The 15777-nt window shown below is 51.5% G+C and overlaps 1 protein-coding gene across 3 annotated transcripts; it reads left to right on the plus strand.

Moving 5' to 3' along the window:
• The first annotated feature begins 944 nt into the window (after window positions 1-944).
• LSR (lipolysis stimulated lipoprotein receptor) lies at window positions 945-15092 on the plus strand. 3 transcript variants are annotated; one of them, XM_090259681.1, is made up of 10 exons: window positions 963-1109; window positions 2287-2631; window positions 7694-7813; window positions 9758-9814; window positions 10358-10504; window positions 13363-13524; window positions 13691-13747; window positions 13840-13971; window positions 14251-14870; window positions 14961-15092. In XM_090259681.1, exons 1-10 carry the CDS (start codon window positions 1001-1003, stop codon window positions 14994-14996), a joined length of 1785 nt encoding a protein of 594 aa, XP_090115807.1. In that variant the 5' UTR covers window positions 963-1000; the 3' UTR covers window positions 14997-15092. The 3 variants fall into 3 exon arrangements, with proteins under 3 accessions (XP_090115805.1, XP_090115806.1, XP_090115807.1); XM_090259679.1 differs by lacking the exon at window positions 9758-9814 and having other exon boundaries at window positions 945-1109; XM_090259680.1 differs by lacking the exons at window positions 9758-9814; window positions 10358-10504 and having other exon boundaries at window positions 945-1109.
• Window positions 15093-15777: the final 685 nt, after the last annotated feature.

The following is a 15777-nucleotide window of genomic DNA, read 5'->3' on the forward strand; positions in this document are numbered from 1 at the left end:
TTAGCCGGAAAGCCGAATGCTGTCTTTAGCCCTGCACCTCCTCTCTGCCCCTATAAGAGCTAGGGTTTCCAGAAGCCTGACCTGGGGCAAGAGATGCCCAGGAGCCAAACCTCGAGATGGGAAGGGGAGGAGGCGGAAAAAACTTCTAAAGTAGAATTCCCAGTTTTCGTGAACCTGATTCCCCTTGGACGTCCCAAAGAGAGAAGAGCTTCCTTTCTGGGAACTTCACTTGGTTTTTTAAGTCGTCTAAGTGAAAAACCTGGTCCTGGCTAGGTAGCTCAGTTAGAACTCGTCCCCATAACACCAAAGTTGTGGGTTCAATCACCAGTCAGGAGCTAGTGACAAGCCTCTCCCAGTCCCAAGCTTGCTCTGATTCGCCCCGCCCTGCAGGGGTGTATCTAGGCGGGTCCATCGCCCGCCGGGAGAGGGGCGAGAGGGAACAGGTGCGCACCGGGGACTCCGCCCCCTTAAATAGGTGAATCACCCCAGTTGAGTCTCGGTTCTCCTGAGTCACACTCCCCTCGGGTTGGAACGAGCAGGAGGGGGCTGGACGGGACCCCGGGTCTATAGATGCCCTCCCAGCGGGCTAGTTACTTGGTTCCAACCCTAGGGGCCGGAGCGCACCTAGGTCAGCCCACTTCCGGTCAGGGACGTGGAGGAGCCCCTTCCGCCGCATGCCGCCCACCCCTTGCCCAGCCCTCTGTTCTCGCCCTGTGTACCTGGGCCGATCCATTCGCCATAGTGCGCGGGGGGGGGAGTGATTGAGAGAACCACAGTGAGTCAAGCGATTTTCTCCAAGAAAACTGGAAGAGTTCTTCAATCACGTTGTTTCTGTTCACTAAAGTCCTAGAACAGGGCAGGGTTGGGTAGGAGTAGGGAAAAAGAACGGAACTGGGAATGGGAGGAGCTTGCACCCCTCCCAGCGTTGGTGCGGTCTGCGCCCCCTACTCTCCGGGTACCCAGTAGGGGACGCACGGACCAGCGAGTCCCGACGGCCGCGATGGCGCCTGTCGCCCGCAGGCTGGTTGGGGTGTTGGGCTCCTACTCGGACACCCCGGATTGGGGCGCGGTTGTCTTCGTGTGGCTCCTTCTTGGCACTTTGTGCACAGGTACGGAGAGCGGGGCCGCTGGTGCCACGGAAGGGCGAGAGAGTATTATAGAAGGAGGATGGATAAAGTTCTACACCACCGAGGAGGCAGGAGAGCTGGGGGGGGGGGGGGATCGGAAAGACTAGGATCTTCCGATCCCCAGGGTCTCGGGAGATCCCTTGTGTACCATTGTGAGGGGAATTCCCACATTCGCGTTGTAAGCGCTCCCGTGTCCTTGTTCAGAGATAGCAGGAAGTGAAACTTCGGGACCTCAAACCCTGGGGCGGCAAGGAGAATGAAACTCTTTGTAGGGAAGGGGTGAAGGGACCACTGGGAGAGGCCGGAATGGAGACTTGAGTGCACAGAGAGGTTACTAAGTCTTGGAGGAGCGGGAAAGGAGCACTTGAGGGCTGGATCAGACACGTCCTGGAGGGAGAGATCAAGAAACAGTGCCCAGGCCTCTGGCGGGTGCGGGATTGGGAACTCCCCACCCATGTCCCTCGGGCTCCGAAGTATCTGTGCATAAGGGTCTGGTGGGATGGACTTCTGGATTTGGTTTGAAACAGTTTTCTCCTGGCAAGCTTTCACTGGATCAGATGTTTGGGTGGGGGCGTGGGGAGAATTTTATCTTTTGCAAGCACTTTTGGCATGTTTATTTGGGATGGCTTTGGGTAGGGTGAGGTGGGAGGGTAATGGCGACCTTGTAGGGCATTCGCTACTACATGGCAAAGCAGTTCAGTCAAACAACTCCAAAATTTAACCCCCAATCCACAAAAGTGGGGGTGAAACCCTGGATGTAATTTTTGAAGTGAGGCTGCCAGCACTTTGTGGTGGCCATTTGGGCTTCCCTGTATGGGCCGCAGAGAGGAGCCCTTTCTGTGAGAGAATGGCGAAGGGAAGAGGGGGCTGGGGTGGTTCAGAGGACACACTCTGGGAAGAGAGATGGACAGGGTTTTCCAAGAAACCTGGCCTTCTGACCTTGCACCTGCCACTTCAGCCCGATGGGTCTATAAAATGGGCATGATTATTCTAGCTGCCTCACCTGAGGTCCTGAGGATTAAGGAACAATGTGTGTCAGTCTCTCTGTAAAACCATAGACTCGTAAGTGTCAAGTTGGTGACAAGTGATGTTGCGTATTCCTGCTGAAACACTTTCCAGAGCTCATAGTGGTCCCTACTGACTCTCCTTTTGCCCTCAGCCCCTGCCAGTGCCATCCAGGTGACTGTGTCAGACCCCTACCATGTGGTGATCCTCTTCCAGCCTGTGACCCTGCCCTGCACCTACCAGTTGACCACGACCCCCACAGCACCCATCGTGATCTGGAAGTACAAGTCTTTTTGCCGGGACCGCATTGCTGATGCCTTTTCTCCAGCCAGTGTAGACAACCAGATCAATGCGCAGCTGGCGGCTGGTAACCCGGGCTACAACCCCTATGTGGAGTGCCAGGACAGCGTGCGCACCGTCAGGGTTGTGGCCACCAAGCAGGGCAATGCTGTGACTCTGGGAGACTACTACCAGGGCCGGAGGATCACTATAACAGGAAGTATGTAGGGTAGGGCAAGGGAGAAGGCAGGGGATGGGGTTGGGGACAGGCTTGCACAGGCTCTCTGGTGTGCAACCTGGAGTCCCCACCTGGAGGCTCATTAGCGCCAGTGTCTGAAATGACTGATTAAGGGGATCCTTTTTCCTATCAAGCCACCTATTCCTTTATTTAACAGCAAAGATGTATTGAGCACTTAACATATACCAGGTGTTGTTCGAGGCCCTGGAAATACAACAGTAAAGAAAATTATAGAATCACTTCCCTCGTGGAGCTTGCCATCCAGAGAGGGAGACAAGATAAACACACCACATACTGTCAAATGCTTGAACATTAAGAAACAGTGGGTAGTGGAAAGAGAGGCAGGGTTCTATAATACTAATACTACCAGCAATAGTAAGTAAAACTGATATAAATAACAACTTATAAAGGACTGTACGCGCCAGACTCTAATACAGGTTTATGTGGATTAACTCATTTAGACCACAGTGTAACTATGTAAGTAGATTCTGTGAGTGTCATTTTACAGAGGCCCAGAGACGCAAAGTGACTTGCACAGGGTCACACAGCTGGTAATGGCTGGGATTCTAAGTCAGCTACCTTTGTTCTAATATCTAAACTGGTGACCCCTTTGCAGAGGGCCCACAGAGGAGGTAACAGTGAACCGAAAGGGTGAGAGATTTTAATGGAGAAAGTCCATGACTTGCTTTACACATCACTGAGTCCTCACATTTTACACTTGAAACTGAGGTACGGAGAGGTTAAGTAGCTCATCTAGGCACACTGCTAGCAAAGAGCTGGAGCTGGGATTTGAACCTAGGCAGCCCTGAGAGCCCTTGTCTATAACCTTAGTGCTGCCTAATGATAGGAAGTGCCCGCTGGAACTGAGTAAGGGACGGTGGGGAAGTTGTTCATTTATCCATTCATTTGGTATTTATTGAGCATTTACTAAGTGCCAGGAGCTGTTGTAGGTTCTGGGAATGGAGTAGTGATCAGGACACCTGATAGCCCTGCCCTCAAGGAGGTGATATGCTAGTGGGGTGAGGTAGGCAGTAAACAGCAGATAAAGAAAGAGTAAGAGAATATTAGAGAATACTAAGTGCTGCAATAAAACAAACGTGTATGGAGTGACTCGGGTGCACACCTTAAGACCTCTGCGAATGTGATTTGAGGAGAGGCTGGGACTGGGTCCTGAAGAATCTAGAGAGCAGGGAAGAAGGTGATGAGCAGCAGTGGGTGAGGAGTGAAGGCTCACCCACTTAATGGATTTATCCTTTCACTGTATTAAACAAAATTAGAGTTTTAATCTTGGGCATGGGGGCAGAGGGGTGAAGGGAGTGTCCCTTTGCATACCCCAAGAGACCGGGGCACGGGCATACTCCTTCCCTCACACTGTCTACATCATGGACAAAAGGCACGGTTCCAGGGACCGAGCCTGTCAGTCCTATTTCTAGGAGGGATCGAACCTACTTGCCTTGAATTTCCATGGGCAGCTCAGCCCAAAGCATCCTGCTGTTCTTGAGGACAAAGTGCTTCTTAGGGGTTCAACCTGTCTTGGCCTCCTCCCCCATATCCCAACGACCTCTCCCACCAGCCAGGACCAGGCATGACTTAATATCTGGCAGCCCTGTCAGGTTAGCTCAAGTATGGATAGTGCCCTGAAAGGCTGGCTGGAATCGCACCTCTGCTGAGTCCAAAACTCCAGAGTGGCCCTCAGGCTCTAGCTGGGGCAGATTTTTCATGCTCCAGAGGCCTCACAGGCCCAGATCTTTCAAGCTGCTTTGATCTGGGCCCATGTTTGATACAAGCTGTGAGGGTCCATTGTATGTACATCCTCTCAGGAAACCCAGTAGCCATGGGAGGTTCCTCCCTTTCAGCTCTGAGAAGTAGACTCCCTCATGATTTTCCAAGGGTCACGAGCCATCAGGTTTTTAGTGAAAGTATTTCTGAGCAAGCTGTAATGGTGGTTCACCCTCAGAGTCCCTCAAGTCGAACTCCCCCTTCTATTTTTCTCTGCTTTGGGTGACGTGGGATGCCTGGATAGGAGTCCCATTTCTACCTCCTTAGGCTGCTTGGGGTCCATGTGTCCTGCCTGCCACATCCTCTCGTCCCCACCGCCCTACACTCTGTTACACTGGACCAAATTGCCCATTGACCCCCAAGATTGTGAGGGCCACCTCTGTTGTGTGTGGATAAGGAACCAGAGGCCCAGCTTCTGCTCCCAACTGGAGACCCGGTATCTTCTTGTATTTAAAACAGAGCAATGCCCAGCCCAGTGTGTCAGGACCAGACATAGTACATACCAGGAACAGGGTGCGCCTTGCAGGAAGGAGGTGGGCCCAAGCTTTAGAGTTGATCAAAAGAAGCTGGAAATCCATATTTTTCACGGGTTTTGGAAACATCATGCAGGCTAAACAAAACACATTGAGGCCAGGGTCAGGACCACAAGAACACAAACTTACTGTGGCAGGGGGTTCCTGTCCACCTCTTCAGCGTTGGGCAGGGCCCTGCCCTACAGCTCAGGTCTTGGAGAGGTGAGGTCAGAGTCTGGTTTAAAGATAGGGTGGGAAAAGTGACGGTGTTGTGGAGAGTCTAAAGGATTTGGGAGAATGTACAATAGTTAAGTTTTATGAAGATTCATAGAATTAGTGCAAAGGGACCCAGCACATAGTAAGAACTCAATAATGGGCTAGATATGTCACTGAGGGGGAGCCATGGCCTCCGCTCCTTCATGTCTGCTCCAAAGGTCACCCTGCTTAAACTTGCACAACCCCCACCTCCACACTGGCACTTTCTGTCTGCCTTCCCTGATTAGTTTTCTCTGTATTGCCTATCACCATCTGATATGCCACATATTTACTTTTTTTACTTGTTTTCTCTTTCCCAGTTAAGTCTGAGGTCTGTAAGGGCAGAGGTTTATATCTGCTGTCTATAGCAGGGGCTTTCAAACTGTTAGTCGTAGGGCCTCTACACTTTTTTTAAATACTCACCTGAGGATATGTTTATTGATTTCAGAGAGAAGAGGAAGGGAGAGAAAGAAACATCACTGTGAGAGAAACTGATCAGTTGCCTCCAGTACCAGCCCCTACTGGGGATCAAACCTGCAACATTTTGGGTGTATGGCACAATGCTCCAACCAGCTGAGCCACCCAGCCAGGGCAGGCCTCTACATTCTTAATCACTGAGGTCCTTCAGGTCAATATTGATAACACTTTTAGTGCAAGTGCTAGTATATTTTCCAAAACAAAACAAAAAACTTGAGTAAAAACTGCATCGTTGCTTTATATTTTTACACATCTCCTTGAAGTCTGGCTGAGTAGAAACTGGATTCTCAAAACTGCTTCTGCATTCAATATATTGTGATAGTACATGTCTTGTAGCCTCTGGGAAACTCCAGTACATCCAGAGATTAAGTGAAAAGGGTATTATGCAAGTAACTTTGACCTCTGGGATTCTCTGAAAAGGTCTTGGGGGACCTTAGGATCCACAGATCACACCTTGAAAACTTGCTCTCAAGTATACCACGTGCCTCAGATACTCCCCGGAACATAGGATGCTTTCAGTAATTATGTCTTGAATGTTGAATGTATCAAGGGCCTATTTGAATATCACCGTGTGCTTAGAATGCTGGAACAGACAACAAAAGCTAAGGCAGGTCAAGTTGAGGAGGCAAGGGGTTCATTTCTGGGTCTTGGACAGGCCCGGTGTCCGGCACTTGGGGACTCAGCAGTGACTGATGCAAACCAAGTTCTGCATGCATGGAGCTCACATTCTCCTGGGTAGGATCGGGGTGCTCAGCCCCTAACCTGGCTGATATAATTCAGCAGTCGGGTAGGGGAGCTGTGTGAGCAGGATGGAACCAGCTCTGTGAGGATCTGAGAACACAGTGCCAGGCAGAAACTAGCACGAGCGCAAGGTGAGGCAGCTGTGTGCCCAGCATGTTGGGGGCACAGTGAGGAGGCTAAGGTGTCCAGAGTCTAGTGAGTGGAGGAGAGTGGTGGAATGAGGCTGGTATAACTGGCAGCCAGATCATGCCAAGGACCTTGTGAGTGGTGGAGGTAGACATTGTTGAAAGAAGGGATTTTCTATGGATGTAAGGCCTTCCAAAGGAGGAAGGCTCTGGTCCTTTCATTTCTATGGCAATTGGCTGATGCCCTGGTGAGTTCCAGATGCTGCAGACCTGGGCGTACACGCTACTAGCCTCAGGTGTCATGGAGAAGGGCAGTGGGCATGTGGGGCAAGGTGGTATGCAAGTCAGCAGGGCCAGAGTGCCAGAGCATCTGGGAAGAAACTGGCCTGGTGGCTATGGGGGTATTCCTGTCTCCTATGCTCCATGGGCCTCAGGAGGAGTTGCCCACTGGGTCCCACCCTGTCCCACACTGGTGGGTGGCTGAAGAAATTTAATAATTAGAGCCTGAGGAGCAGAGGAAACAGGAAATGCTGAAAGACTTTCTTTACAGGTGTAATTAATAGGCTCCCTGCCCGGGGCAGCTTTAGACCTGAGCGTCCCCAAGCTCTGGGCCTGACCCTGGACTGTGGGGGCTGATGGTGGATGGATGGATTAGGGAACTGAGAAAGTCCAAGTCTTTGTCCGGAACACACACACACACACACACACACACACACACACACACTTTCTCATGCCTCCATGTATCCTGATTCCTTATCTCTGCCTCCTTAGCCTGTACCCATGCCCTAGGCCTACACCAGGCTCCCTGATAGTTTGTGTTGGGGGAGGTAACTTGCTTTGAGAGGTGGTACAGGGTGTGGTTGTAAGTCTGAAGCACTGGCTCTGGAGTCAAGACAACTGATGAGCTGGACAACTTCGGGCAGGTCAGGTCATCTCATCTATAATCCAGGAAAGGTACCACTGCCCCCCTCACAGATTTCTTGAAATACCCCATGTCAGGTGTTTAATAGAGAGCCTAAAAGAAGCACTGCCTGGTATGAATTATTTTTTTCACTTAGCGCATCTGCAGCCCCACTCCCTTGCCCGCTTCTGATGGTCCCATGGGGAAGGATCCGACCTCCCTCACAGTGGCCTCACAGTCTCCTCCTGATACAGATGCTGACCTAACCTTTGACCAGACGGCTTGGGGGGACAGTGGTGTGTATTACTGCTCTGTGGTCTCAGCCCAGGACCTCCAGGGGAACAACGAGGCCTACGCAGAGCTCATCGTCCTGGGTGAGTGGACTGGGCCCTGAGGGCCTGGGATGGGAAGGTGAAAGGGGGCCTCTTCTGCCACTTCTGTGTGTCTCCCTCTGCCCTTCAGCTCGCTCTTTGGGCTGTTGTTGCCTGCTTTGCTGTTGCCTCACAGCACCACCAGTCACTTGAGCTTATCTGCCCTGCACCCTAGGTAGGACCCCTCCCCCCACAACATTTCAAGTAAGCCAGAGCCAAACTAAGAGTGGAGAGAATTGGGGACTTGACCTCTTCTCAGTCTCATTTTTTAAAAAATACAAAAATGGTCAGAGTTGATTGACAGTGAGTGAGGAGGATTGATGGTATGTATAACTGAAAGGAAACTGGACCTGTCACAAATCCAGGACCACATCTGATCCCAGAGACCTTTGCCAAAGCACAGGAATTTTGTCCTCTGTCCTGCTGGGATAGTGTTTGTGGCTTATACAGTGAGTGCTCCCCTCAGGCCTGGCCCCTCCAGATGCCCAGGGGCAGGGTGGAGTAGCCACCAGCAGCCCTTGTCTGGCCATGAGGGCCCCCTGCCATCTGTGGAAGGATTGTTGCCATTAGCCAGATGCTCTATTCTCAGCCAACAGATATAGCCTCGTGTGACATGGTATATGTGAGGTGCTGCCAGGCCATACACTGCCATCATATGGATGCTGCAAGGAAATGCATGTGTCAATGAGCAGACATGATGGGGGAGCATGTTCCAGGGCACTCAGACTATGCGCCAGTTCACGTGTGGGCTACAGAATGCATGCACCAGTGACCCAGAGAACCTCTGCCTGTCCTTTGGTAAAATGTATAATCTGTATTAGCAGTTCTCAGAGTGCAGTCTCAGGACCCACTTATGCTCTGAAAAATTGTTGAGGATCTCAAAGACTTTATGTTTTTGTGGGTTATATCTTTAGTTGCTTAATGGGTTAGGCATTAAAACCTGAACATTTTTAAAGCAAGATACACAAAGACACAGTCCATTACCATCAAAGCAATAATGTTGCCATCACATGTCACAGGAGCTCTGGAAAACTCCACTGTACACTCATGGCAGAATGAGAGTGAAAAGGGCAAATAACAGCTTAGTGTTATGAATATTATTTTGGCCTTGGGGACAGGACGACACTTTGAGAACTGCCGGTTTGGATAGTGGAAACCCCCTCAATGGGGCATGCGGCATGGAGTATGTGAGCTCCGGATAGAAGTTCATTGGCAGAGAGCTGGGTGTATGGATGCCCCTGTGATATGCTTGTGTGCACACAAAGCAACCATGGCACCTGAGGGAAGGCACTAGCTGGACCACGAAACTTGTGGATGGGACAGAATGCATGGACCAAGATGGGACCCTCATGGGCCAAAGAACCAAGACCACAGTACGACTTCTAGAGGCCATAGATACTTTTGACTTCATGGGCCTCTTCCTCTGTGTTAAATATGCATATATATAAAGATTCCCTTGCTATAAAGACAATGTGTTATTATGTATTTGGTATTATATTTTTTCTTCAGATTTTAAAATAAAACAATTTTCAAGGGCCCTAGGACACTGTGCCTACTGTGCCTGATGGAACAGGACTGTCCTCACCATATGGGTTGCAACCCTTTGGGGCACTAGGACCCATATATGTGGAAAAGATGGAGTGCGCAAATTGAGGTCGCACCTTCAGAACCCTTGGGAAATATATTGGGACCCATCTGGGCAACAGAATCCCTGTGGCATGAGAGAGGGAAAATTATCTGATGGAAGCCTTCTGGTAAACAACACCCATGTGGGTGGGGTGTGGGAGTGGAGGGTAGGAGCCATGTGCTATGACCTTCCTAGGCCATAAGTCTGTCCTCCACTTCTGGGCACACCTTCACCCTGATAAGCCTGGAGCTGGGCTTCTGGGGAGGGACGGCCTGGGCTGGCCCTTGCCAGTATAATCGGTCTCTCTTTTGTCCCTCCAGGCAGGACCTCGGGGGTGGCTGAGCTCTTACCTGGTTTTCAGGCGGGGCCCATGGAAGGTACGGGGCTGAAGTTCCCCTACACACCACTCATTGCTTTTAAGTATTCTCCCCCACCCTAAACACCGCTCGCTGTGGACCCCCACTAACTTTGCCTGACTTCAACTCTGGCATCTAGTGACCTGGCTCTGGGCTTTGGGGTGGGCAGGGATGGCTGAGGAGGAACCTCGGGTGTAGGCAGGAGGCTCCTGTGACTGGTGCCTGTAGTGCTTTTCTGGGGCGTGGAATCTGGGCAGCTGGTGCTCTATCCCTCTCTGAGGCTACAGCCTATCTTGTTCTTAGCAGCTCACCACTCCTTTTCTGCCTTGCCCTGATGAGCCCAGAGCAAGTTCACTAACTTTGGGACTGGCCTGGGCTGTAGAGGAGTGGGCATCCCTCTGCTGTGCCTGGGCATCTGGCATGGAGACTCCAGCAGTGGTGCATCTTCCCTCGCAAGCTATGCAAAGCTTCGCCCCAGCCATGTCTCTGCACTGCCTTGCTGTGCCTGTGTCCCTGTTCCTGCCCAGGCCTCCTGGCTCAGGGCTTGTTTCCATCTCTCTGCAGACTGGCTGTTCGTGGTTGTTGTCTGCCTGGCTGTCTTCCTTGTCTTCCTCCTCCTGGGCATCTGCTGGTGTCAATGCTGCCCACACACCTGCTGCTGTTATATCAGATGCCCCTGCTGCCCGGAGAGGTGCTGCTGCCCAGAGGCTTGTAAGTGCCCCTTGAGCAACCACCCCCACTTAACAACATGTCTGGGTCCAAGGGGAGGAGGTACAACTGGTCTGGAGATTATGAGGTGAGCGATTTTGGAGAAAGTGGGCCAGGGAGGATCAGCTGATTTAGATTTTTATTCATGTGCTTCAACTTTTCATTTATTTTGAATCTTTGTTTATTTTGAGCATTTCTTTTTGAAAGTATAAGTTATATACATGGTAAAAAAAATTTCAAATAGTACAAAACAGACACTAGAAAGTAAATGTCCTTTTAAAAAACAAAATCTTAAGTGAAAACGGTAAGAAATCAAACAAGGATTATAGCACCACATAATTTAAGCAAATTAAGAGAAAAAAAAATCCACACAAGCACTTGGATTTTACAAATACTATGTTTAAAGACATACATATCTAGCACATTAGAGTGGCACCTGGAGGGTTGGGAATGGAAATGGGACCAGAGATGAAGTGGATAAGAAGTAAACAAAACAGTAGAGGGGCAAGAAGGAAGAAAATAAGTCTCCCTCCTCCCGCTGCCGCACTGCCCCTCCATAGGCACTGTCTGGATAGACCAGCACCTCTGCACTCAGTTTTGAAGTTTTCATGACAATTATTATCAACTTTGACATGGATGTTTATGTTGGCCACTTTCTTGAATTCATACATATATGATACCTAGTTTCTTGCAGTGAAAATGGGCCATCAAAACAGTGAGTTCAACACTTCACCTTTTCTATTTTTTAAAAAAAATTTACTTATTTATTTTTAGAGAGGGGAAGGAAGGGAGAAAAAGGAGAAAAACATAAGTCAGTTGGTGGTTGCCTCTCTCACACCCCCAATCAGGAACCTGGCTGGCAACCCAGGCATGTGCCCTGACCGGGAATCAAACCAGCGACCTTTTGGTTTACAGGCTGAAGCTCAATCAAGTGAGCCACATCAACCAGGGCTCCACCTTTTCTTTATCATGGCCAAGTTCACTATATCTTTGTTGATGAACAGATCACCTTGACAGCTAGAAACAAATAACTTTACACTTAAGGAGTACCTAAAACATGAGGCCAAAGAGGGACAGATTTCTTCCTCTCATGATACCTGTCCATTTCCAGGCCGGTAGTGACGAGTGATGGAAAGAATGAACCATGTACTCCAGATAGATGGAGTTTGTGTACTAACATTTAAAGCTTACATGCCATGATTCCAATGTAATGCACTTCAAGCTTCATGAACAATTGAATCACAAGCGATTGTACAGTTGGGCAGGTGGAGGTTTGAGGCCTGACTTGCCTCCTTACCTGCTTGGAAGCCCAGTGAATTCACCTCTCAGTCTTAGTCTCCTCTTCTGTAAAACAGGGCTATGGCAGAGCCCTCTGTATCTTAGTCTCCTCTTCTGTGAAACAGGGCTATGACAGAGCCCTCTGTACAGGGTGAACATGGGAAATTGGTGTGTTCAGCATTCAGTGCAGGGCTTAGCCTACATAGTGTTCCACATCTACTAGCCATTGTACATTGCTGCTGTCAGCATTGGTAATGACCGTGGCCAGAGAGCAAATCAGAGCTCTGCAACTCACACCCCAAACAAGTAGTATGCCCTCTCCGAACCTGTTTCCTTCTCTCCAAGGATCCTGCCTCAATGGGGTGTGGTGAGCATTAAGGGAGGACTGAGTGTTCAGCACAGAGCTTTGACTCAATCCATGCTAATTTTATGGTCACTGTGCTCAGTGGTAGGCAAACTGCTTTTTTAAAATAGCATTTCCCTGAAAAAAAACCCACTGCTCTCTGGGAGCTTAAGCTAGCTATCACCTTTCTTGTCATTTTTCATTGACAGCTTTTGGCTCAGGTACTGGATGTTAGTCCATTCCTTGGAAAGAGACCCCCAGGGGCTATAACTAAACTTGCAGTTACACCACAAATTAGGTTAGGGCTGGGGCCAGGAATTCAAATTCCCTCCATCCTGAGTCCCTGTTACCCCAAACCAAGGCCCCATTAACGCCCTACCAGAGGCTGTATTATTCCACAGCCATAGCCCTCCTGAACTATCTGAGAGCAGCAGCTCCCACAGCAAATTATAAAACAGCCAATCACCTTAAAGACTAATGGGCTTCGCCTGGAAAGACCACTGAGCCTTCTGCTTCCCCCACCGAATCAGAGGTGAAGAGACCTTTCTGAGCCTATCTCCTCCCACCACAACTCCCATTTTCCTGTTAGAGGCCCAGGGAAAAAGCAGTCTGCCTAAGCATGGTGACTTTGCTGCAACAGCAGCCACCAGAACCTAGTTTCTTATTGCCTGGGGAGGAAGGCAGCAAGGATTTGCCCTTGAACAGTCAAGCCTAGAATCAGGAGAGGACAAAGGCAGAGTGAGAGTGGGTGCAGCCTAGGAGCTGGAAAGACTATATATTTCCTATGGCATCTAGGTCTAGGAGACTCTGTGGGGAGGATCCAGCAGGCCTGAGAGGGGAGCAGGTATGGGACCTCCCCTAAGATGATTCCTTTCCTAAAGCTAGGGTTCAGCTGCCAACAGGAATATGCTGGCCTGTGGGTCTAACACATGGGCTTTATATAAAAGGGCATCTTTGCCCCCTGTTGCTCTGTAAGAATGTAGGCCCCAGATGGCCACATCTTCTGATAAAAGTGGCCATAGAGTTGGGATTTTATTTAAAACCTCAACAAATGTAGGGTCTCTGCCCCATCCTCAAGAGGGGTGGTGGCCTCATTGAAGATAATGGACCTGCAGAAACCAAGTCTTCAGGGTAGATCCACAACTGGGGGGATGGGGGGAAGGTCCCTCTGGACCTTTTTATCACAGGGAAAGGTAGGATGGCTCTTGGTCATTGTCTCATGCTGTGTGTCCCCTACCAGTGTATGCAGCTGGCAAAGCAGCCACCTCAGGTGTCCCAAGTATCTACGCCCCCAGCACCTATGCTTACCTTTCCCCGGCCAAGACTCCACCCCCCGCAACCATGATTCCCATGGGCCCTGTCTACAATGGATACTCTGGAGACTTTGACAAGAGTAGCTCAGGTGAGGTCTGGGGGGGGCCCAGGCAAATGGGGCAGGGGTGGGCTGGGTATTTGGGCTCTAAGGGGTGCGGGGCTGGAAGAAAGGGAACTGGAGGCAGGGAAGGGGGCTGGGAATGCAGGACTTTGCTCCATGGGGGCAGCTACTGACAGCCAGTCTACCCCAATAGGTGGCCATAGCTCCCAGGTACCCCTACTTCGTGATGCAGATAGCAGTGTGACCTCTGGTAAGACCCAAGCATTATAAAGTTGGACATGCCTGTAGGGGAGGGAAGCTGGGTCAGCGCCCAAACTGATCACCTCCATTTCCTGTTCCTAGAAGTCCGTAGTGGCTACAGGATTCAGGCCAGCCAGCAGGATGATTCCATGCGGGTCCTGTACTACATGGAGAAAGAACTGGCCAACTTTGACCCTTCTCGACCTGGCCCCCTCAACGGCCGTGTAGAGAGGGGTGAGAAGCCTCAGGGTTTGAGGGATTTCAGAGGGGAGGGGGGCAAGCATGTCTCCCTGAGTACCTGTCCCAGGGATGCTTGCTGCAAACCCTGGACATAGTACTCCTTCCCTACCATGACCACAGTGAGAAGTGTATGGGACACTGCATATCAATCCTTAGTAGATGAGAAGCCTAGGGCCCTGTAGACTGCATGAGCCAAGTGGTGACACTCCTGGACTTGGAGCGCCTGGCATTAAGTGTTGACCTAACAGTCAGTGACACTTCCCTTCCCTATAGCCATGAGTGAAGTTACCTCCCTCCATGAAGACGACTGGAGATCTCGGCCTTCCCGGGGCCCTGCCCTCACCCCAATCCGGGATGAGGAATGGGGTCACCATTCCCCTCGGAGTCCCAGGAGGTGGGAGAAAGAGCCCCTGACGGAGCGGCCGAAGAGTGGCTGGGGGGCTGGTCGGCCCCGGGCTCGCTCTGTGGATGCTCTGGACGACCTTACACTGCCAGGCTCTGCAGAATCGGGGAGGAGGTCTCCCCCAAATAGTGGGAGGAGAGGCCGAGCTTATGCACCCCCACGAAGCCGCAGCCGTGATGACCTCTACGACCAAGAAGACCCAAGGGGCTTCCCACATTCCCAGGAACACCACTTCGATGACTTTAGGTCTGGAGACGGCCCTCATGCTGACCCTAAGTCCCGCTACCACCGCTCCCGGGACCTCCGGAACAATGGCTCTAGGTCTGGGGACTCCCAATATGATGGGCGGCTTTTGGAAGAGGCCTTGAGAAAAAAGGGGTCAGCAGAAAGGAGACCTTACAGGGAGGAAGAGGAGGCCTACTATCCACCAGCCCCTCCCCCTTACTCTGAGACTGACTCCCAGGCCTCACGGGAGCGGAGGCTTAGGAAGGTGAGTAGACACCCCTTCCCTGGCTTTAAGACCCTTCCTGGACCTCTCATTGTCTTCCTCAGCTCACACCCTTTTCTTTCTCTTTTACAGAACTTGGCCCCAAGTCGGGAAAGTTTAGTCGTCTGATCGCGTTTTGTATGTAGTTTTTGTACTTTTTTTCAATTTGAGGAACTGATAGTGATACTCCTAAGTCTAATAAAAGATATGATCATAAGGCCTGAATACGGAGGGAAGCATTTGTTTTGCTGCGTAAGATTGGGAGCCCCGAGAGTTACCGTTTCGGTCTGCACAAGGCCACGTGTGCCCTCTCCTCCCGGGACTTTTAGTCCTGGGCCAAGAGGAAAGGACCCACCCGGCCCTCTCGCTTTTCCCTAGGTAGGGAGTACGTGCCCTCCACTGGCTCCGCCCAGCCCTGCGTGCGCGCCCCAGCCCCGCCCAGACCTGCGCATGCGCCCCGAGCCTCCGCCTTCCGGCAGTTTGAGCCAGGAGCGCGCGTGCGCGCTCCTCTCCCGTTCCACTCCGTTCACCTTTCCCCGTGCTCCTGACTGCTTTACAGTCTCTAAATCCCACAGTCAGCTTCGCCGTCCGGCGTCCCATCCGGGCCCGCATTCCACCCCGGCGGCCCGCTGGCGAGTGCCAGGCAGCCCCGGGGTGGTGGCGGCGACCCAGCGCCCCGCAGAGACCAAAGCAGGCGCGCACCCGCCCGCCATTGGAGACAAACAGCGTGCGCGTTCCCCGGTGGCAGTCCTCCCCACGCGCGCGACGGGCCCGGGCTCGCGCTGCTGCCGCCGCCGCGCGCGCGCGCGCGCAGCTCAAGTAAAGGAAGGAAAAAAAAGGAAAAAATAGAAAGCGGCGGCGGCTGCTGCAGCAGCGATCCGCCGCCGGACTGGGCCTGGCCGGGCGGCTG

This window comes from Furipterus horrens, unplaced genomic scaffold, assembly GCF_987537825.1.
Source record: "Furipterus horrens unplaced genomic scaffold, mFurHor1.1.pri manual_scaffold_13, whole genome shotgun sequence".
In the NCBI taxonomy this organism is placed as follows: Eukaryota; Metazoa; Chordata; class Mammalia; order Chiroptera; family Furipteridae; genus Furipterus; species Furipterus horrens.

What these genes read in the sequence shown, in the direction of transcription:
- LSR (XM_090259681.1), top strand. Translation starts at nt 1,001, where the DNA reads ATGGCGCCTGTCGCCCGCAGGCTGGTTGGGGTGTTGGGCTCCTACTCG. An exon ending in CTTTGACAAGAGTAGCTCAG is followed by an intron (nt 13,525 to 13,690) that starts GTGAGGTCTGGG and finishes CTACCCCAATAG; the next exon opens with GTGGCCATAGCTCCCAGGTA. An exon ending in GGGAGCGGAGGCTTAGGAAG is followed by an intron (nt 14,871 to 14,960) that starts GTGAGTAGACAC and finishes TCTCTTTTACAG; the next exon opens with AACTTGGCCCCAAGTCGGGA.